The 22,378-nt window shown below is 37.6% G+C and overlaps 1 protein-coding gene across 1 annotated transcript; it reads right to left on the bottom strand.

The window, feature by feature from the left end:
* Window positions 1-4,456: 4,456 nt before the first annotated feature.
* On the bottom strand, window positions 4,457-21,788 carry LOC123509473 (apolipophorins-like). The gene is made up of 24 exons (XM_045263762.1): window positions 20,893-21,788; window positions 16,707-16,748; window positions 15,335-15,492; window positions 14,847-14,929; window positions 14,612-14,750; window positions 14,121-14,284; window positions 13,650-13,879; window positions 13,237-13,337; window positions 12,914-13,071; window positions 12,600-12,768; window positions 12,380-12,489; window positions 11,826-11,976; window positions 11,428-11,514; window positions 11,160-11,292; window positions 10,663-10,832; window positions 9,855-10,310; window positions 7,530-8,454; window positions 6,672-6,901; window positions 6,336-6,428; window positions 6,069-6,188; window positions 5,626-5,820; window positions 5,307-5,483; window positions 5,046-5,159; window positions 4,457-4,531 (listed from the first exon to the last, which is right to left on the bottom strand). The coding sequence occupies exons 1-24, from the start codon at window positions 20,942-20,944 to the stop codon at window positions 4,457-4,459; spliced, it is 4,332 nt and encodes a 1,443-aa protein (XP_045119697.1). The 5' UTR covers window positions 20,945-21,788.
* Between the last annotated feature and the right edge of the window lie 590 nt (window positions 21,789-22,378).

The raw sequence follows: 22,378 nt of genomic DNA, 5'->3' as shown, positions 1-22,378 counted from the left end.
GAAAATTAAAGAGACCAATGAGGAGAAAGACTTAGGAGTAAGTGCAAAACACTTTGTCAGGAGAAACACATTAACAAGATTTTTTGGAAAACATACAACATGCTTCAAAATATTGGCCTTGCATTCCACTACCTAGATGAAGGAATGATGAAGATATTATGTACCTTAATAAGAGCTAGAATATGCAGCATGTGTCTGGTCAGATATGAAGAAAAATGTGAAGAAGGTAGAAAGGGTGCAAAGGCTGGCAACAAGGATGGTACCAGGACTCAGGGAGTTAGACTATGAAGAAAGACTGAGGAAGCTGGGGCTGACCACATTAGAAGAGAGAAGAACAAGAGGAGACATGATAAATATGTATAAATTGGTGAACAAGATTGACATACTGGATAGAGAGTTGATAAAGGTGACCACAAGAAATCATCTCCGAGGACATGGAAAAAAGCTAATAAAGGACATCTGTCTAAATGACGTGAGAAAATACAGTTTGATCGTAGCATTGATAAGTGGAATAAACTGAGCAGTCATGTCGTTGACGTGGTGTGTGTCAATCAGATGAAAGAGAGATATGACAGGAATGGACAAGGAAACAGGACACAGAGAGTTAGCTGGGTGTAATACACAAATAGGTAAATACAAATAGGTAAATACACACACACACACACACAAAACACACTTCACCATAAAACTAATCCATTTCTTTTCATGTTGTATGTTGTTCTATCACTCACATTCATTCACTTCCACTTTAATTCTTTACTTTTTCACTTAACAAACAAGTGTATATTTAATCTTTATTTTGCCCATCAATATGACAATATACATCCTTTGTTTTTAAGCTCACTTTAATCATTTCACCACCCTCACTGCCTTTTATATTTCAATTGTTCTTTGGTCATTCCACAATGATAAAATGAGATGTTTACTGATCACTAATAGTTGGTAACAAGCTTCATACTACTTTAATCATCGTCAGAATCTTGAAATATTTATTGCTCTTCCTACTTGCTCTGAGTAAAGAAGTATACTGTATGTTGTATTTGCCCATGACACGTGAAGTGGGATGTACATATTAAGTTACTCTTATTGGAAAAAGTAGTCTATGTCGCTGTATCTTTATTGTGAAATCTCTATGCAATATTACCTCAAACTGTGGTTTTACATCATCAATAAAGATATTGCTTAATTATGATGAGATACAAATACTGTATTGCAACTGAGGAAATCTTACTTTATGATGTGAGAAGAAAGTGACTATCACCTGCTGAAAATTCAAAAGTGTGCTGAATTCACTTGATAAGTGCTTCTTAAAAAAAAAAAAAAAGGAAAAAATGTCACAAAAGGATGTAGAATGAAAAGTTATGGAGAGACTCATAAATGATGTTGCTGGTTAAAAAGATATAAAGGTGGATCAAGTGAAAAAGGTATGGGAAAGGCAGAAGTGCTAAAGATCAGAGCAGAAACTAATGAAGGAAAAAGAGGCACTACATATGGTCAGTAAGAAATGATAATGATACAGGAACATGTCTGGAAGAAATGTTGGGTGGCTGTGAACGAACTATAATGATGGGAGATTTTAATTGTAAAGATTAGAGACAACATGGGGAAATACACTATTGACACTGGCAATGGAAAATGTGTTAACTCATGGGTCAAAGAAGATACTAGGTTTGGAGGAGAGGAGCATCGTCAAGACTGGACTTGGTCTTTAGTACAGAGCCAATGGTCATTGAGGAGATGAGGGTGGAGTGCCCTTTAGCAAAGAGTGATCATGCAGTTTTGGAGTTCAAGGTGATAGACGAAGAGAAATCTAGAAGAAATGAAGAATATAAAGTGGGAAGATGGAATTATGCCAAGACAGATTTTGGAAACCTAAAGAAATTCTTTCAAGAGACAAATTGGATGAAATTCAAGAGTGCTAAGGAGCAAATGAAAAGTGGAAGGAATTTATAAAATATACAAAGAAGGTGAGAAAAAATTTGTACCAATAAGACAACATAGAAGTTGGAAAGCAGGACTGGTTTAACGATAGATGTGAAAAGGCTAGAACAAGAAAAGAGGATGCATGGAAGAGGTGGAGAAGGAAAAGACGGATTAAGCAGTGGGAAAGTTACAAAAGAGCAAGAAATGAATATGTGTTGATTAGAAGAAGAAAAGAAAGAAACAAGAAAAGGATATAATTGATAAATGTAAAGACCAACCAAGGCTTTTTACAGACATGTGAACAACAACAACACACACACACATTGAACTACTCCAGGAAGACTTGGACAGAATATGGAAACACACACACACATAAGAGTGGCGTTGTATATCTAGATGAAGAAATGATGAAGAAAATAATTACTGCAATGATAAGACCGAGGCTTGAATATGCAACAATACAGTGGGCTGAACTTAAAAGAAACACATAGAAACTAGAGAAAGTACAGAGGGCTGCAAAGAAATGGTGCCTGACTTAAGAGATTTGACTTATGAAGACAGACTGAAAGAATGCAACTTACCCTGGAAAACAGAAGAGAAACCTGATAGCAATATACAGAGTGATGATTGGCATGGAAAAAATGGATAGGGAAGATCTGTGTATGTGGAATGGAAGAATGTGAGAGGGCATGGGAAAAACTAAAAATGGATATGAGAGATGTGAAAAAATAGTATAGAAGGGTGGAAGCATGGAATAGTTTAGACAGTGGTCAGCAAGGAATATTCATGATTTTAAGAAAAGCTGGACATTAAAGATATGGACAGATAGGATTTCCAATTAAAAATACAAAGGTAAAAATAATAGGTTTCAGCAAGTATTTACTAAAGAAACAATGTTTGTAAAGCCTCAGAATGTACAAGGAAATGTGCACATGGATGACATTAAGATACCTAAAAGGAGTTATATAAAATGTTGGAGGAACTTAAAGATGATAAAGCGATGGGACCAGATGAAGTTTCAGGAAAATTATTGAAGGAATGTAGAGAAGAATTGATTGATCCATTATATGATATTATAAGGTGCTCATTAGAAACAGGGAAGTACCAGTAGAGTGGAAAAGAGCTGAAGTGGTGCCCATTTATAAGGGAGGCAGTAAGGAAGAGCCTCTTAACTATAGACCTGTGTCTCTAACAAGTGTGGTCGGTAAGATTTGTGAGAGGGTGATAAAGAAATATTGGATACGGTTCCTGGAGGATCATAAGTTATTATCGGATCATCAATTTGGCTTTAGGAAAGGGAGGTCATGTGTAACAAATCTACTGAGCTTTTATTCAAGAGTGGTTGACAAAATACAAGAGAGAGAGGGATGGATGGACTGTGTATATTTGGATTTAAAGAAAGCTTTTGACAAGGTACCTCACATGAGACTGCTATGGAAATTAGAGATTTATGGAGGACTGAAAGGAAAAGTGTTAAAGTGGATGGAAAACTACTTGAGATGGAGGGAGATGAGAACGGTAATAAGGGATGCAAAGTCGGACTGGTTGGTGGTGGAGAGTGGAGTCCCACAAGGTTCATTGCTGGCACCAATACTTTTTCTTGCATATATTAATGACATGCCAGAGGGAGTAAACAGTTATATTAATTTGTTTGCGGATGATGCGAAGTTGTTTAGGTGTGTGAAGAGTGAAGAAGATTGTGAAATTTTACAGGCAGATCTAGATAAGATTTGGGAGTGGAGCAAGAGGTGGGAAATGGAATTTAATCTGAGCAAAAGTCATGTGATGGAGATGGGAAGAGTGGAAGACAGCCAAGAGGGTCATATAAGATGGGTGAAGAAGTAGTGTTGAAAAAGGTGGAAAAGGAAAAGGATTTGGGAGTGATAATACAAGACCATGGGCAGTTTGAGGCTCATATTGATAAGATGTTTGGAGAAACGTATAATTTGATAAAAATATTGGATTAGCCTTTCATTATATGGATAAAGATATGATGAAGAAATTAATTAGTATGGTAATTAGACCAAGATTGGAATATGCTGGAGTGGTTTGGTCCCCTTATAAAAAGAAGCATATAAGGAAGTTGGAGAGATTGCAGAGAATGGCAACAAAAATGGTTCCGGAATTGGCAGAAATGACCTATGAGGAGAGATTAAAAGAAATGAATTTACTTACCTTGGAACAAAGAAAAGAAAGAGGAGATTTAATACAGGTTTATAAACTGTTGAATGGACTGGATGAAGTGGATAATGAGCAAATGATGTTGAGAGAGGAAAACTTAAATAGAACTACAAGATCGCATAGTAAAAAGATAGCCAAGGGAATATGCTTGAAGGATGTGAAGAAATATAGTTTCCCACAGAGATGTGTGGAGGTGTGGAATGGTTTGAGTGAGGAGGTGGTGTCAGCAAGGAGTGTGCATAGTTTTAAAGGAAAGTTGGATGTGTGTAGATATGGAGACGGGGCCACACGAGTATGATACCCAGGCCCTGTAAAATTACAACTAGGTGAATACACACACACCAGTAAAATATCATACCATAAAAACTGGCGTGATGTCAGGTGTTGCATCTCTCACCACAACCTCCACTGCCTGGTTTGGTGATGACTGTTGGACAAAAAACATTGCATAGACATTGTGTGGCAACACATTTCTAGTTTTTCCAACAAGAGTTTGCTGCTACAAAAGATGTCAAAACTATCCTTCCATCGCAGCTCATTTTACATTGTTTAAGAAAGCTTATAATCATTCACAGAAACTATTTTGGATATTTTACTTTTAACCACCCATAAGATGGATGAGTATGAGTAATTACACTTCAAGAGCAATGTTACTGACCCTACTTGTCAAAATGAAGTTTGAAAACAGCAAAAAATTAAAGATAATTATTTTAAAAACAATGCTGTCAAAGATATGCTTACATACTAATTAGTTTTTATTTTTGTTCCATGAAATCTAAAATAATTCTTTTCAGTCTTAGTTCTTTTCTATCTTTTTACAAATTCATCATAAATGAATTACTGATCTTTTGTTCCATACTTGTTTAAAAGAAGCATTGATCAGCCTTTACATTTCCTACAACCATAACTAAAAACCTTAGATGAATACACTCTACACTTACTTCATAAAGAAGTTCAAGACTTCCCATATTTTCTAAGGCAAACTTTGCAGCCATGTTGTTCTTACTCAACATTAGTTCATGATCAAGACTGCTGGACCAGTCAAGCCATTTTATCTGTAAGGGAAATATGTTTCTCTACTTTTTATTTTTTCATAATTCAGGTTTTTTATCATATATTGTACATGGTGTAAATAAATTTTAAAAAATCATTAATGTGCACAAAATATGATCTAAAGTTGTCATGTTATAAACAAATCTTACACTGCTTTTGCCAGTGAAGTTTTGCCAATGAAGGTCTGAGGCAATATTGGAAGATAGGCCAACAGAGCGAGTGCCCAGACCACCAAACACTTCAAAGGAGGTGTTGAACGGGCGTTCCTTTCCATAATCACTCTCAAAGTGGAGTCCTGCTGCTCCTTCCCCTGCTTTGACACTTGCCTGAAGAGAGGTGTGATTGACATCAAATCATAACATGAATATCTGATTGTAAGTTATCAATTCACATCCAAAATTCTTCAATGAAATTTGTGATAACATCATTGACTCAAAAAATTTTATTCTATAAACTGTTTTGACATACTGTGATGAGTAGATGATCAGGTTGACTCATGTCAATGCTGTGCCCAATTTGGAATATGAAGTCATTGAGAGTGAGATGCAACCCAGCTAACACATGTAAGGGCTCATCCTCAAAGAGGTACATTATGAGGAATTTGGACTTGAAGGAGGAATCAAAGTTGAGTTCTGCTTCTGCTTGAAAACCATTATCAGAAACCTGAAATAAGTTACATCTGTTGCAAAAGATAAAATATAAAAACTTAACAAATAGCCTGAGAAAGAAGTAAAATAATTGTATAACAACCTTCTTGAATCTTTACAATGAACAAAGCAACTATATAGCATTTATTCATTGGGTAGCAATGATTCATGGAAGTTAGAAATTGTACATCAACAATGCCAGCACAGGATACAAAATTTTATATGATACAACAACCATGGGGATGGGATAGCTGCCCAGCAAACCTTGTATATGCCAGAAGCCTTATAGTCAATATCTAGTTGTTTGCTAGCCAGGCTCAAGGTTAGCTGAGTGTCCTGTACAGCTGTACTCATCACATTCTTCACCACAACCTGAGATGACACCTGCAATGCAGAGGTAGAACACAGAACAAAGTTATTGGATATTTTAAAGTAAAACTCCCTGGCTCCCACAAAAAGGAAAGACTACAAAAGATCATGAAGCATCAGATCTAGATAGTATGCATGGAGAAGAAGAGCAAAGCTGCCTACCTGAGTGTCTTGAAGGGAGGTGTTGGTGTTCAGTTCAAAGAGATCAGGCCGAGATTCATACTCCATTGTTATGCCTGCAGGTATCTGACTTATCTATGCATTCCAACAAAAAAAAACAGTGAAAAGAGAAAGATTAATGAGAACTAAGTTGAAAGATAAATAAATAAAATAAAAATATTCAGAAAAAGAGAACAATTACTTAATGACATGAATTATTAACATTCACAGATTATTAAAGGTATAACTCATTATATACTTTTACAATATTAGTGATAACTTTATTCAACAGCTTTATTATTCAATAAGATCTTCATCTTATTTCACTGCAAAGAGTACCTGAAGTGATGCATATCCTGCAAAAATACTCATGTCTCCATGGAGAGTGTGGTTGTTGTTTAGAGTAAGAGTGATAGAGTGAGAATCTGAAGATTCACTGCCATATTCAGTGTTTAGGTCCAGCTTGAAATTATCCTGGCCAGTCATAAAGGTTCCTGAGACTCTTCCAAAGGCTTGAGTTACCATGTTTGGCTCTGTCTTATGCCAGGCTCCCTCTATTTCCCATGAGGCTACAAAAAGTCATTACCATTACTATTTCCATCACTAACACAAATTCTTCAAGCTAAAGAGTGGAATGTATAATATTCAGGGAAAGAAGTAAACATTAAGAATATAAGCATGTAACCACACAACAAATTATCAAAATGACTGAAAATTCTTTCATGAAGGTCTTATTATGTGAGGATTATATTTTATACTGCCTCTAGTAATTATTTCAAACTCCATTTGAATTAACAATGATGTCCTTGCATAACAATCATCAAGACCTGCACTTAACAAGACATTTGATTATATTATCAGTCAAATACTTTACATATTGAAAAGTAAATACTTGAATACTAGAGCAAACAGATCAACACAAGTATGAACAAACACCAAGATGCTATAAACATGGTTATTATTCATGGTGAAAAATATTGTTGTCATTTTTCATTACATCCATAGAGTAAAAATAAGAAATGTACACTACTGAATTGTATAATCTTACAGAATCCTAAGTATATTTCATAGAATTAAATTTAACTTGGATATGGCTTTACCACATAGCTAGAACTCTGCACAATGCAAGTCTAAATGAAACAGAACACTGACTCACTTCACTGTCTACAAGGCACAAACACAAATCCATTATCTTACCTTCAAGATTTTTTGTGTCTTCATCAATCATGTGTTTCCATTTCCCTTCAAGGGTAAACTTGTCGGGCCCCACACTGACCAGGAACTTTGGTATATATTCCTGTCTTAAACTTTCCACTTGCTTCTTCATAGATATTTCTAATTCCCCAGAGACCTTTGACTCTTGTAGATACTCAAGCTGAAGTCCTGAGTATCCATCTGAATCCTTATATTGTCCTTTAATACCATATCCTGCACCCCTGACCACAATGTAGCCACCCTCACGATCAGGATTCACATTAAAGAGAAAGTGAATCTTGCGATCAATGCTCGAGCCTGGAGTGTCAAATAGAGCCTCAATGATGCTCTCCTGCTGCGTGATGTACAGTTTGTAATAGTTAAAACTGTCTGTTTTCTTGATCAGGAAATTCATCTCAGATGGCTCTGCAGTGACTAACTCCCCATCTACTTCATACTGGCCATGGCTGAGGCTGGTACAAACTTCAAGACCAACCATTTCACTAACAGTGTCAATACAGCTTTCCACTGGCACAGTTTTTGACTTTGGCTCCACCCATTTACCATCACTGTTTAGAAGAGCAACTCTGGCAGAGGAGCTCATCTTCATCACCTCAGAATTTGGGACACTAAGCTGGATCTCAACAACTTCGTTTTCCTGAACTAAGAATTTTCCTCCAATAGTTGTTTTTGCAACCTGTGTGGATGATCTCCTCAGGCCACTAGAGGATACAAAAGCATCCACTAACAGCATTTCATCCATTGCTGCCACTACTGATGGGGTGAGGCTGCCCTCCAGCTGCAGGCCAAGGTTCTTAGTGCTCCGGAAGGTCAGCTCATGCTGCAGGCTGACTGAAGCAGTGGCGTTGACCTTCAGCCGCAACGGAAATCCAAGGAGAGTTGGTGTCATGTATTCTTGGTCAAGGATCTGAAAAAGCAAGGTAAGACTCTTCTACTGTTCTAATGATCTAATATCAATAGTAAACTAGCTCAGTCTTCAAAGTAGATAACCACATATTTTCTCCAGTGAATGTGCATAATATGTAGGAATAAAGGATAATGAGAATATTAACCCCTTCCCAGCAACAGGGCAGATGAGTGTATCACCAAAGAAAAAAACTGTCAATATATAGACTCTACTAACTTTCATCCATACATCTGTATATAGTTTCCCAGCAAATGAGTATTCCAGATCAACAATGATATATATATATATATATATATATATATATATATATATATATATATATATATATATATATATATATATATATATATATACTCTGCAACAATACTGCACAAACAATTGAATCTATATATAGCTTCGGCCCAAAAAAAAAACAAGTAACATATCTATATATAGATTCTGCCACAAAGCTAAGCAAACAACTGAATCTACATATAGGTGTTATTTATGTTTGATTAAGTGATAATGTATGTCAATACATTTATATGAATGTCTGGAGTTACTCACATCAAAGACTTGAGACCAGGATGTAATTTACTTCCACTTTTCTTCATATTTTTTCACATATGTACTTGTTTTGTATCTGATTATTTTTAGGCCACGCTGTTAGTGTGTAGTACAGTTCTTTCACCTTGACATGATAGACTAATAATAAAAGAATGTAGAAAAATGCAATAATTTCCAATATCAGCTTTATGTGCATAGCACATCCACTACCGACAAAGGACAAGCAGTGACTGACCTTGGGAGGCAATGTTGGAAAGTGTTTGGATATTTAAGATGCTACATAATTATTCATTTTATGAATTTTGTTACTTGTAAAGAATTATCTATACTCATGCTACAACTTAATAAGATAAAATCAGAACAAACGTCTATATACATATATGACCCGACAAAAAGTCCCCATTTTGAAACGTCTAAATATAGATCCTCCGCCAAGAAGGGGTTAAAAGCCAAACAGGTTTTTTAAAGACTATCTCTCTGTCTACAAGCACATGAGTAAGACTGAAAAAACTGACCAGAGAATGCAGGGAGAATAAATCTTAATACACAACAGCCAAAAACTGAACTCCTGAGCACGAAAACAAAGAAGATACAGCACGTTAGATAATGGAAACATAATGATCATGTCCCAATACAAATTTTAGGCTCTTTATAATCCTGCAATACTTCTCTTTTGAACACTGTGTAGAAACTGAGAGATTGATCAGCTGGTGGGATAAATCTTTACCTATGAGAAGTATTTGGCTAGACAGAGGACTGAATGCTTAACCAGAACAGGAGAAACATTGCCATCATTTTTCCTGATATTACCCTAATGCCTCTGTGTTTCTGGTCATTCCACACCAATACCTTACCTTGAAAGTTTTAGGTGAAGACAATTCTTGGATGAGCTGATAAAGAAGCTGTGCAGGACTGTGTTGTAACATATTTTCTACATACAGAATTTCATTGCCAAACATTCTGACATAGAAGGATGGCTTGGCTTCTTCCTCATTCTTTTCCCATTCCAATTGGTTCTTTTTTTTGGTATCAAATTTCTTTTGAAATTCTTGAATTTTGTCCTCATGAACTATGTTCCTTTTTGGTCTTAAATTATGCAGAATTTTCAGAACATCTTTATTGCTAAAATATGCATCTTTACCAAAATAACTCTCAATAAGGTTTTCAATGCCACTAAACTCTCCACCAATGTCCAAAAAATTAAAAGAATTATCTAGCAAGTCCAGTGTTAGATTTGCCGAGATCTGATGTGGCACATAGGATTCATGGGAGAACACAACATTGGCATCAACACTGCCTCCGAGGTTCATCTGAAACAATGATGAAGTGTCTCTGTGATGAATAAACACTAACTTCATAATGGTCAATTCCTGCATGGAATACTACTTTCATATAACAAGTGGTATATAAATTCTGAAAATAATAAAAATTAATAACAACATATATAACAATGGTATGTCTACACATGTCCTTTCAAAATGTTTTCACTTTTTTCAAACCATAAAGAAACACTAACTACCTTAAAAACAAGTGACAGAATTTAACTTCAATCATTTCACAGGCTGACTTCATTAAATGATTATTATAACATGTACTCATATAGCAAATATTAACAAACCAATAGCCAAGTAAGAAGTCTTAAAAGTCAAAAGAAATACCCACTGATTCACTGAAGTGAGTGTAACGGAAATTTCCTGAGGTACGAAAAGCATCATTATTGAACTTGTTAGGCAAAGTGTGTTGTCTGGCCAGTTTTGACAGTTCTTGGTCATGCTTGCTTGGACCAGGTTTGTCTACCAGATTTTTCACATGTGTCCAGATGAAGGAATAAACTGTATGAAATAAATATTTAATCAGAAATAATGGCACATAATACTGAAATACTGAAAGAAAAATTAAATAACAAAACAGATTTCTCTGAATTCTTTCTCTATGAGAAAGGTGGAATCCATGAATGGAAAAATTTTCTAAACAAAAAATGAATATGCTAAAGAAAATATAACTAAAAATATTAACACTTAAGCAAAGAAACTAGAATGTAGCAAATACTTTTTACATGTTTTTCTTGTGCATTACTTTTCAAGCATATAAAGGAAGGTGACACTCATCATAATATTAAAACTAGGTCAGGCTTGACTAATACTCAGACCAATCCCTACCTTGCTGGACTTTCTCCTGCTGCAAGAGTTTGTGGATACGGGTGAAGAAGCCTGAAGTGTAGGTAGCACAGGGCACCAAGGCAAGGTAGGCAGCAATACGCACTTCACTCTTCTCACGCCCATCTTCAAGGAGCTGCCAGTGTAAGTTATTCAAATGATCACTGCATTCTTCACCATCAACAATAATAATACATACTTTAATACATTTATATAAGAATGTTCCTCATTAAATACAAAATATCATTCAAGACCAAAGCAAATATATTACCTTCCAGGGAGCCTCAACACCACTACAACCAGAGCGACGATAACTTTGCAGTGCTGCAATGCGCAGCTCAGGGGACAATGTTCTGTTCTGGGTAAGAGAATATCAACATCTATTAACTAGTTAAATCATATTTATACTTCTCCACCAAGACATTTTCACACCATTTCAGATTATGCTTTAACATAACCAACATAAATAGCAGTTTTGAAAACATAAGCATAGAAATTTTCCGTCTTACATGCACAAATGCAAAACTTGGCTTGTAAGGAAAAGGTAAAACTTTGGATATAATATGGTGTGCTTTTCTATCCTCTGATGGAAAAGATTGTCAGACTTTCTCATCCACATAGTTTCATGTGAATTAAAGCATTTCTCCCAGTACCTATGCTGCTACTCACCAAATAGCATCTTTCAGGAAAATCTTTACTTGGAAACACTCCAGCATTCCCCAAAGCTCTCATAACCAGCTTAATATGTTCCTGCTGTTGCCTAGTCTTGCCATGGCCACAGGAGACTCCCACTTGTTGATCCACGTACTCCAGGAAAGATCTGAGAGGCAATAAGGCAGATTTGAAGGATATAGTGCTGAATACCTTTGAAATAGTTTTGGACAAAGGCAAAAAGGACTGTGAACACTCAAGAGACTGAGAATTTTTTTATCTCTTATATCATACTAAAACATTTTTCATGTATTTCATGAATCAATTGAAGTTATAACATTACCTTTCTATAAAACTTACCAGAAGGCCCTATTTATTGAGAGAGAGAGAGAGAGAGAGAGAGAGAGAGAGAGAGAGAGAGAGAGAGAGAGAGAGAGAGAGAGAGAGAGAGAGAGAGAGAGAGAGAGAATGACAGAGAGATGAGACAGATAGACAGAAAGATAGAGAGAAAAACAGAGAGAAAAACAGAGAGATAAACAATAGACACAAACCAGCTCTGCACTGGTACTCACTGTGCATGTGCCAAACACTCAGATGGTTGCTGTTGGCAGAGCCGGTGCACTGTGCTGGATGCTGCCATTATTGCTGCTGATGCCACTTTCTCCTTAGCCTCAGTAAGGTTCTGAATCAGAGTAAATAAAAACTAATTGGATATGAACAACTTATTCATCATCAATCCTACACACTAACACTCTACTTGATAAGCACTTCTCCCAAAACTCAGGGACTCACCAGTAGCTTGGTGACAAATTCAGGATGAGCAGAGGTATGCATGTGAATTCCAGCAAGCCACATATTGAGCTGGCCTTGGGAAAGCATGCCTTGGTCTTGTGCCAGCTGAGCCACCAGGGAATGGCAAGGATTGGCATCACACACCAGCAAGCCATCCACCAGTATCTTTCTGTTTACATAATACAGGTCAGCTCATCATCACTCTCACCTTGATATCAGCAACAATTCTACAACACAATGCAAAGATCAAAAGAATACAAAGTAAATTATCACATATGCACACACACATGTCCATGAAGCAGGGAATGTCTTACCTGTGTGTGTTCTCTGAGCTGGATGATGACCACACATCTTCAAGCTCCTCTACATTCAAGTGGCTCAACAAATGAACAAGTGTGGAAAAGAGACGAGGCCGAAGATCATCTGGCTCACTGTCCTCAGATGTTGACAAACTCTCAAGGACAGAGTCAAGCTGTGAAAGTGAAGGTAAACACGGATTTCAGTACAAGATATTTTGCAATTTACCTACCTAAAATGTGAATGTAAACATAAAGTCACATCTAAATGTACATAATTTTCTATACACTTACACGTAAAAAAGTATCCCAAGCAAGTATAAGGATGATACAGCACCTACCTGTTCCTTCACATTTTGGTTGGAAAGTTTCTTCATCTCAGCAAAGTTTACAGCTGCTTTCAGGTCAGCCACAAGTGACACTGTCTTCCTCAACACATCACCTATTCACAACACAAGAAACCATCAAATTTACATTGTATGGTAAACAACCTATCATGAGAATATATGACTGACACTTGTATTTAATTGAGATCTGATATTTAAGATCAGTGTCATGTTTTTTCCTTGGATTAAGCTCTGTTAGTATACATCTACATACAGTATCTATTGCAGATATTTCTCAAAATCCACACCATTCATTCTACTCATACTACAAAATTCTTTCACATGATTCATGTCCTTTTCATGAAACTTATTTTGTGCAAATTCAATTAGATGGAAAACATCAATGAAAATCAACATTTATTTCTTACCGTTTGAGAAATTTCCATCCATTGGCTTAGGCCCTTCCTCTAGCATGAGTGTGGAAGACATGGATACAGTCGCCAGTGAGGATCTATTACTGTTAGGAGTGAGATGGTGATGCACCTGTACCTCCTCGCTGCAGATCACCTTCTCCCACATTCCACCTTCACCAGCAACATCAATGTCCCCCCGTGGACCAGTACCTTCTTTTCCATGTATGTGACACACATGGCTATTCCTGACAATGCCCAACACAAATGTCTTACATACAACATCATCAATCAACAAACTTTTCATGAACTTTATAGGAAACACTGTAACATTGTCATGATGAAACACATTCATTAAGATTTCTAATACTGTTTAGAGTAAATCCCTGAAATACATCTCAGGGGATAGTCATCAGCAGAGTGGCACAACAACCATGGAGCATTACCAAAATCTGTCCATCACATCAAGATTATACGAGATTAACTCACTTCATAAATGGGAGATGAGAATTGGCCTTAGTGTTAGTGTAATAGGAGTGTGGGAGATATGGTATGTAGGTGTTGGCATGACATCCCATTTTAGTCTTGGTGATCAGTGGGTTTGGATCCATCTCCATGCTGTACTTCACATCACACTCTCCTGACACATCCACCTAAAGAGTAAAGCATCACACTAATATTCATATATACATTACTACAATCAACATTTACAATTGACTGTAACCTCATTTCATGAAAATGTCTTGTGAGAATGTTTCATCTTACTTTCTAGGTTTAACAGATTCTTCACCTTATCTAGTGAAACTAATCATAAGCTCACCTTATAATATCAATGTCATTACCATACTGAGGAAATAATTATCACAAACACCATATAGCAAATCACATGTTAAAAAGATATAGTAAGAATTATATAGGAGAGAGAAAGAATAATTAATGTATTCATGGATTAGACTTGTGAGATAATCTGCTATTCACACCTCGCTGACAATGATATCCATGTCACTCGTTGGGGAGACTGTCATCTGCAGTGAGGACAAAATTCCTCTCTTGAAGTTGGTGGCCACTGCCTCTTCTTCTTCATGAGGATATAGGTCGGTGACAGCTCCATGCTGGTACCTGTTTATCCAAAAAAATGTGAGAATGACGCACATTTTCAATTGTTCTGTGTCAATGTATTAGTCAAGCCCTGATATGATCTGCATCCTTGCTCACCTGAAGTACAAGTCATGTTCTTGTACTGCCTCCGAGAACCATTTTGCGTCGTCACCGGTATCTTCTACTACTAAATCATTAACCTGTTGCAATAAATAGATAAATGAATCAATATACATATTTATATACAAACCACAAGCCAGCACAGTGCCACAAATTGGAACATCAGACCAGATTGAATTGCCCCTCATTGGTTATCAACTGATTGTATCAATGTTATTTCTTCCACTTTATCATTTGTTAGTTATATGAGAGAGAGAGAGAGAGAGAGAGAGAGAGAGAGAGAGAGAGAGAGAGAGAGAGAGATTAAACCAAGTCAAGAGTAGATAAGTAGCATCATGGAAAAATGCTGTCACTCTCAAGGTCACGACTGCAGTGTGCTGGCCGGACACCATCATGTGCTCGCGTCATTTCAAAAGAGCCGGAGGAAACCAGAAATTAAGAATATCCCACACTTACCTTAAATCCAGAGGGAGACATTCACCCACCTGCAGTCTGAGGTCACATGGTGTACTAGCAGAAATTATGACTTGTGCAGTAAAAGCCAGACGAGACTCATCCTCCCCTGCTGCCGGCGCCTTAGTGATCACCTCTCCTTCATACTGGTACTTGTACTGCATCCCCACCTCGTATGCGGCAGTAGACTCTAAAGTTAAGGAATGCATTAGCAATGTGGCTGGCTAGACACGCTATCACGCAAAGAAAGCAGTAATCACTCAGCTATATTAATTGTATTTTCTCTTTTACCTTTTTTTTTCCAACAGCCATCCATCTACACAAATTCGTGGAGAGAGAGAGAGAGAGAGAGAGTACTTCATACATGTCCAACACAAGCACATGCACACAAGCATACAGCACGTTAAACCTTTGGAAAATAAGGTCCTACATCAAGGTCTACAATAAGTATTATCACTGCAGCATATCCCTATAAGTCTTGATCTAAAAGGATGGCGAGTTATGTTCCGTTCAGCGTTCGAGACACATGCAATGCACCAGTCATGCGTGGACAGAAACTTATAATACTAATAGACTAAAGGCGGGTTCACACGTGCCAATTTGCGATTTGTTTTTTCTTTCTTTAAAGTACGTAAAAAGTTTCCGACTCATCCCTTCTAGTCGGAAAGTGTCAGACGTAGCGCCTGGAAAATATTGACTAGTTCGCGCCTTGGCGGGAAGTGTTATACCCGCCAAGATGCTTTCCACCAGTGACGATGCTGAAGCTGTGGTTGTTCTTTTAACGTTACTGAAGAGTCAATAGAAAAGAAAATGCCTGTGGATACGTCCCTGGCTAAGTAGAAAGAAAGAAAAGAGTGTCAACCACACTAAATTAGCCTAAATTTCTCGTGAGAAAATTGTTTATCTTAGAAGATTATGCACAGTTGCTATCGAATAGAATCTTGACAAGTCTTCAATCCTCACCTCCAACAAAACCCTGCATTGAGGGAAATAATTCATGTAGAGCGGCAGCTATTTTGTCGAACGACGATTTGCGTTTTTTTTTTTTTTTTTTTACTATACAATTCATAACTGGGGTCCCAGATATGGTCTTTTCCCTCATCAACTCTAACATCTCTATACCTGGAAACAGCATTTTCAAAGCTTACTCCGTGACGTCACGACGTAAATAAAGTCGCAAATCGACTAGTAAGACCAACATTTTGGTCTTGATTTGCGACTGCTTTCTGCAGTCGCTAGGCGCCGATTGCGAGTCGGGAACTCTACGTATGTGAAAAAAAAAAACCAGTAGCAAATTGGCACGAGTGAACCCGCTTTAATAGATTAATGTTTCGCCCTTCACTTATGTGCTATAGTAACTAATCGTATATACTTAGAAATCTCTTGTAATGGTCGTGTACTCACCCTCCTGGAAACATGTCGGAGAATACACGACAGCCGAGTCATCTGTGGATAAAGAAAACTGTTTTAATTACCGATACAGCAGACCGATGGAGGAAACGCGGACATCAGCACCTCAGTCCTCACCTTCAACTTGTGGTAATATGGGCTTCCCAAGTTCCCACTCTCACCATATGCAGCGAAAGACACTCCAATAAAATCAGTCGTAAATAAACAGTAATTACCGAAGATAAATATTAGTAATGGACACCAGAAACTCATGAGAAAATACAAAGAATGCATCGAAATTTTAAAAAATTTAAAAATTCCCATGAAGAATTTTCCATTAATTGATATTTCTGCGTATATTAACCTGCCTTTCATAGAAATCAAACCCAAAGTTCTCATATGAATATCGTAATAAATATGTTCATGTCATTGGCTACTTTTGTCCTCTCTCTCTCTCTCTCTCTCTCTCTCTCTCTCTCTCTCTCTCTCTCTCTCTCTCTCTCTCTCTTTATTTAAACATCATCTTACACTTATATACTTCATATTATTTTACAATATATCAGGTACAGATAGAGATTTAGACATAAAGCTCCTTGTGTTGGCAAGGAACTATTCTAAACGTCTTTTTACGTTAGTATATTGTTGTGACGTCACACCTCACATCACTGCACTTCACTTCACAGCACTAGCCGGGCAGGGAGAACGCTTCTCTTAACATAGCCGGGGCGCCACAAAGATTAACAGTATTCTGAAACCGGCCAAATGTAAATCAATGTATATATTTATGTATGATAGTATCATGAAAGAAGAATCTTACTGACATCACTCTTGAGAAATGGCAATATCATTCACTTTATTGTATAATCAAAACATTTAAGTTGCTGCTGAAATGTATCAAATATTTTTTTGTTCGCGTATCCGCGTCTTCCTAAAGTTCCATTTACATCCATATTTTTATTTGTTCACTTTACTAACGTTGTCTTAACAAATGCTTGATTACAGTATTTCAAGATTATTTAAAAAAAATAATTCAAGATTTTAAGAATGAAGAAACAAATTTCAAACAATCACCCCACTGAAACATCTTACAATCCGTTCGAACGAGAGAGAGAGAGAGAGAGAGAGAGAGAGAGAGAGAGAGAGAGAGAGAGAGAGAGAGAGAGAGAGAGAGATTTCATGCTCTTTGTAATGAATGATAATAATGTAAATCTGTTCATCCAATCGAGTCTATACTAGCTCTGCTTCATTTCATTTCCTTCTTATGAGGAAAAGTTACAGGAGTGAATGAATGAGGCTAGAACAAGTGTTTGGTAAATAACCTACTCAGGGTTCAAGTGAGCAGTAGTGATAGACTATAGATAATAGTTGGCCTTTATGATAGAGTATCTGTATGAACTGGCAGCCTTGTGGGAGCCCGACAGCCTCATAGCACGGCAACAACGACCAGGAAACTTGTATCTACGTTTACTTCCACGACACACAATGTGAAACCTAAACGTGGATGGATCATTCCCACATAAGGTAATAAGTAAAAAAATTAACTAATCATGATGCTTAATACTGTCAAAAGACTTTCATTAGTTATGTTGCAGTGTCATGTATAGGACATGCTATGCAACAGTCCACACCTCAAACATGGAATTACTTCCACCTGACTCAGAATTATTCTGAAATCCTTATGCGCCGTATCTCCATATAGTCAAGAGTTTTTCGTTGAAGTGACTGGATTTAGAAGTATCTTCGTGGTTTTAATGCTAGAGTAACAAGTTTTTAATATTATTAATAGGAGAAATACTCTTGAGAGCCCTAACAGTCTGTGATCGCGGTGAGAGAGCAGTGTTTCAGAATACAGGCCTCTCACATCAAACAATCAAATCTATGTCATTATTTTGTGTCAAGTATCCTCGGAATGAGCCAAGTGTAGTAGGTGCGCGGTTCACGTGTGGCAGACCGGCCAATTAGGGCTATGTGATGATAAGGATACGCGCGCTCTTGGTTGCTATCACCTCTTGACTCCTTCAAGTGTTTCCACTATTTTGATCATCTCACTAATAACTCCGCCCCCACCCAGAGAGAGAGAGAGAGAGAGAGAGAGAGAGAGAGAGAGAGAGAGAGAGAGAGAGATTTTATGGCAGAAAAAAAAAACGAGTCAAAAGAAAGCAAGTTATTTATAGATGGACAAGGTGTTACAGAATTTCCATGGTTCTCACCTAGACTAGACTATCATATATATATATATATATATATATATATATATATATATATATATATATATTTTTTTTTTTTTTTTTTTTTTTTTTTTTTTATATATATAGGAGAACATGGTATATTTCATTGCAAGAGAGCCTCTCTTACTACAATATGGTATAGCAATTACAATTGGGTAAAATATAATGCGACAACAATAGGTAACGTACAAAATCGATGATATATTTTATATAATACACTTGCAAACAAATGTCAGTCAGCGTAAGACAAGTGTTGTTCTATAGACTTTATCACTGGGCAACGATGAAAAATTTAAACTATCTCACAAACTATCCACTTGAAACACTGAAAAATGTTACGTGTAGAAAATCTAGATCTGATTATCGGATACTATGATATTTACAACAAATTGTAAAGGAGTTTCTAAGTATAATATAAGATTAACAATGATTATGAATCATTGATATGGAAAACACTCGGCAGAACTTGACTTTTGCAAGTGCCTTCGAAATTCGTCCTTCTCAGAGAACAAAACATTTAAAAATCTCTTGGTTCCATAATCTACAATGTACTTGTCTCCACTCCTTCAACAAGAATTATCTATCAAAGTCCACGTGACAAACTCCGTTTGGAAGACGGACGCCTCGTCACGTGTACGGAGTTCACTGGCGACAGATAATAAATAAGTGCCCGTCTCAAAGGTGCCGGCGATTTGTGGGGCGTTTGATAACCGTACGGAGCCGCAGTTGTCAAGACAGTAGCGGTTCACGAGGCCCCAAGAAAAGACTGTCTCTATATACTGATTACTGGATACATACATAGCTACATGCATGTTCAGTCGTGTAGATCGCAAGTGCGTACCACACACACACACACACACAATATCTCCGGGTGGAGATATTTGGGTGTGTCTCCTTTCACGTGTAGCCCCTGTTCACCTAGCAGTGAGTAGGTACGGGATGTAAATCGAGGAGTTGTGACCTTGTCCCGGTGTGTGGTGTGTGCCTGGTCTCAGGCCTATCCGAAGATCGGAAATAATGAGCTCTGAGCTCGTTCCGTAGGGTAACGTCTGGCTGTCTCGTCAGAGACTGCAGCAGCTCAAACAGTGAAACACACACACACACACACACACACACACACACACACACACACACACACACGGTGACATACCACGTAGTGTAGTGGTTAGCACGCTCGACTCACAATCGAGAGGGCCGGGTTCGAGTCCCGGTAAGCGGTGAGGCAAATGGGCAAGCCTCTTAATGTGTGGCCCCTGTTCACCTAGCAGTAAATAGGTACGGGATGTAACTCGAGGGGTTGTGGCCTCGCTTTCCCGGTGTGTGGAGAGTGTTGTGGTCTCAGTCCTACCCGAAGATCGGTCTATGAGCTCTGAGTTCGCTCCATAATGGGGAAGACTGGCTGGGTGACCAGCAGACGACCGAGGTGAATTACACATTACTCTGGCGCTCCGGTCCTATAACAGTTATATACCTCGTCTTCACATCCCCTTCTTGAATGACATAAAAAAAAAAAAAAACTCGTATTCTTCAGCAGTTTTTCTTTCCATTTATTCGCTACTCTCGATCACATAATATTGAAATTCACAATGACGGAAAAAATAAATAGTTGGTAGGTGCAAATAGGTTGTCGATGGCAAGTGACACCATCGCTGAACTGCTCCCAGTACTGCATACAATACTACATACAATGGCGATTTTTCTGGGGGCTGGTGTGGTCTGACGAAAGATGGAAATACATGATGATAGAAAACAATGAGAATACTCCATCTGTTTTCAGGCTTTGGTGTTCAAGAGACGAAGAGGAGGGATCGAGTGCAATATGTGAGATGCAGCCTAGCGATTAATATGCGGTAGTAGGCACAAAGATGAGGCAGGTAAGTCGAAATCTCCCCAACGCTGGAGCACGTTAAGACGAAGGTGAGAGAAGGTAGAGGAAATGTTGGAATGGCAGAGAGATTTCGTCACTAACTAACCTGCACTGACTCGTGTCACCAGCAGGAGGAGGAAGGCCGCTAGCAGCTTCATGTCAGCGTGACGACCACTGTTGGGCCGTTGGCTGCTGGATCCTCCTCACGACGTTCTTTGTGCGATGCAAACGACCTATGTAGGCTACAAGTGAGTCGAGGGCTCCGGGATACAGGAGGCAGCACACCTCACTCGGTAGCGCCAGGAATACACTACCTTGAAAGCTTACTTCTCCCACATTATATTATCTTCTTTCGATGATCAAGGTCCACTTTACTGAGGTAGTCCCAGACATGCAGCTACGCCCCTTATCTTCCTGGGTACGCCGGCCTCGATCTCTGACTCGTGTGCAGTGATGAGAGTGCAGAACGCAGCCAGGATTATGTCACCCATGATGCATTTTGGGTCTATAATTATTTATCTGTGGGGAAGTTGGTTTTTTTTTTTTTATAAATTAAAGGGGAAAAAGTTTTTTAAAGTAATCCTATAATGCTACCAACAGTTTAACAAAAATACTTCATTTCATCTTAAACAAAATGGAGGTCAGCTTGGAGCCGGAAGCTGCGTTTACCTGCGCCTCCCTGCTTAGTGAGAATATGTGATCTTGTTTCATGATACATTAACGTCAGATCGTCTCTTCTCGTATTTTAATGTGTTCACATTGCAAATTATTGTAACACCTTTGTGTCCCTAACAGCATGACGAAGTGGTCGCGTGGTGAGTAGAGAAGGTGGTATTGGTGTCACTAGAACGCTGAGACACAACATAACAAAACACACCCACTTGACAAAGTAGTTAACCACGCAAAAAAAGCGGCACCCTCTTGCTGTTCTTCCCTTTACCTTAACAACCCCAACTGCCTATTGTTGCTGTTCTGCGTCATTGTTCAATTTATGCATGTTTATTTTCGCTGCATTGCACTTCGCAGGGTCTCTCAGCGGGATATATAACTGCGGGCAAACCTGCTGAACATTACTTTTTCTCTTTTGTATGAGTTATATTGCACTATATATATATATATATATATATATATATATATATATATATATATATATATATATATATATATATATATATATATATATATATATATATATATATATATATATATATATATATATATATTATTTATTTATATCCTCATTAAGCTTCACATTTTACAATAGGTTCGAAGCGTTATTTTTTTTTCTTTCCTCGCCTAGCTTTTTCCGTACCTTATCACTGTGATTTTGTCCTGTAACTTTTTTTTTTTTTTTTAGCCTTTTGGTTTGTTTTACCCTTTTACTTTTTTAATCTTTTGAAATGTTTTTTATAGTCAGTGGAGCAAACTTTTTTATGTGTATGTAGTTCGTTTAACTGTGTAGTTCCTGATGCCTTGTGTTAAGGCGAAACGTTGAAAATAAATTAAGAAATTCAGTTCTGCTGGTATCCCTGTTTCTTCCTTGTCTACATGTTCTACTATCACTACCTGTGTATGTGTGTGTGTTTACACAC

Source organism: Portunus trituberculatus, chromosome 27, assembly GCF_017591435.1.
Source record: "Portunus trituberculatus isolate SZX2019 chromosome 27, ASM1759143v1, whole genome shotgun sequence".
NCBI lineage: Eukaryota > Metazoa > Arthropoda > Malacostraca > Decapoda > Portunidae > Portunus > Portunus trituberculatus.
This window is presented reverse-complemented; position numbering and strand designations above follow the sequence as displayed.

Coding starts and splice junctions, on each gene's coding strand:
- LOC123509473 (XM_045263762.1), bottom strand. CDS start 20,944: ATGAAGCTGCTAGCGGCCTTCCTCCTCCTGCTGGTGACACGAGTCAGT. Junction 13,072..13,236: donor ACCAAAATGTGAAGGAACAG/GTAGGTGCTGTA, acceptor TCACTTTCACAG/CTTGACTCTGTCCTTGAGAG. Junction 12,769..12,913: donor AGCTCAGAGAACACACACAG/GTAAGACATTCC, acceptor TTATGTAAACAG/AAAGATACTGGTGGATGGCT.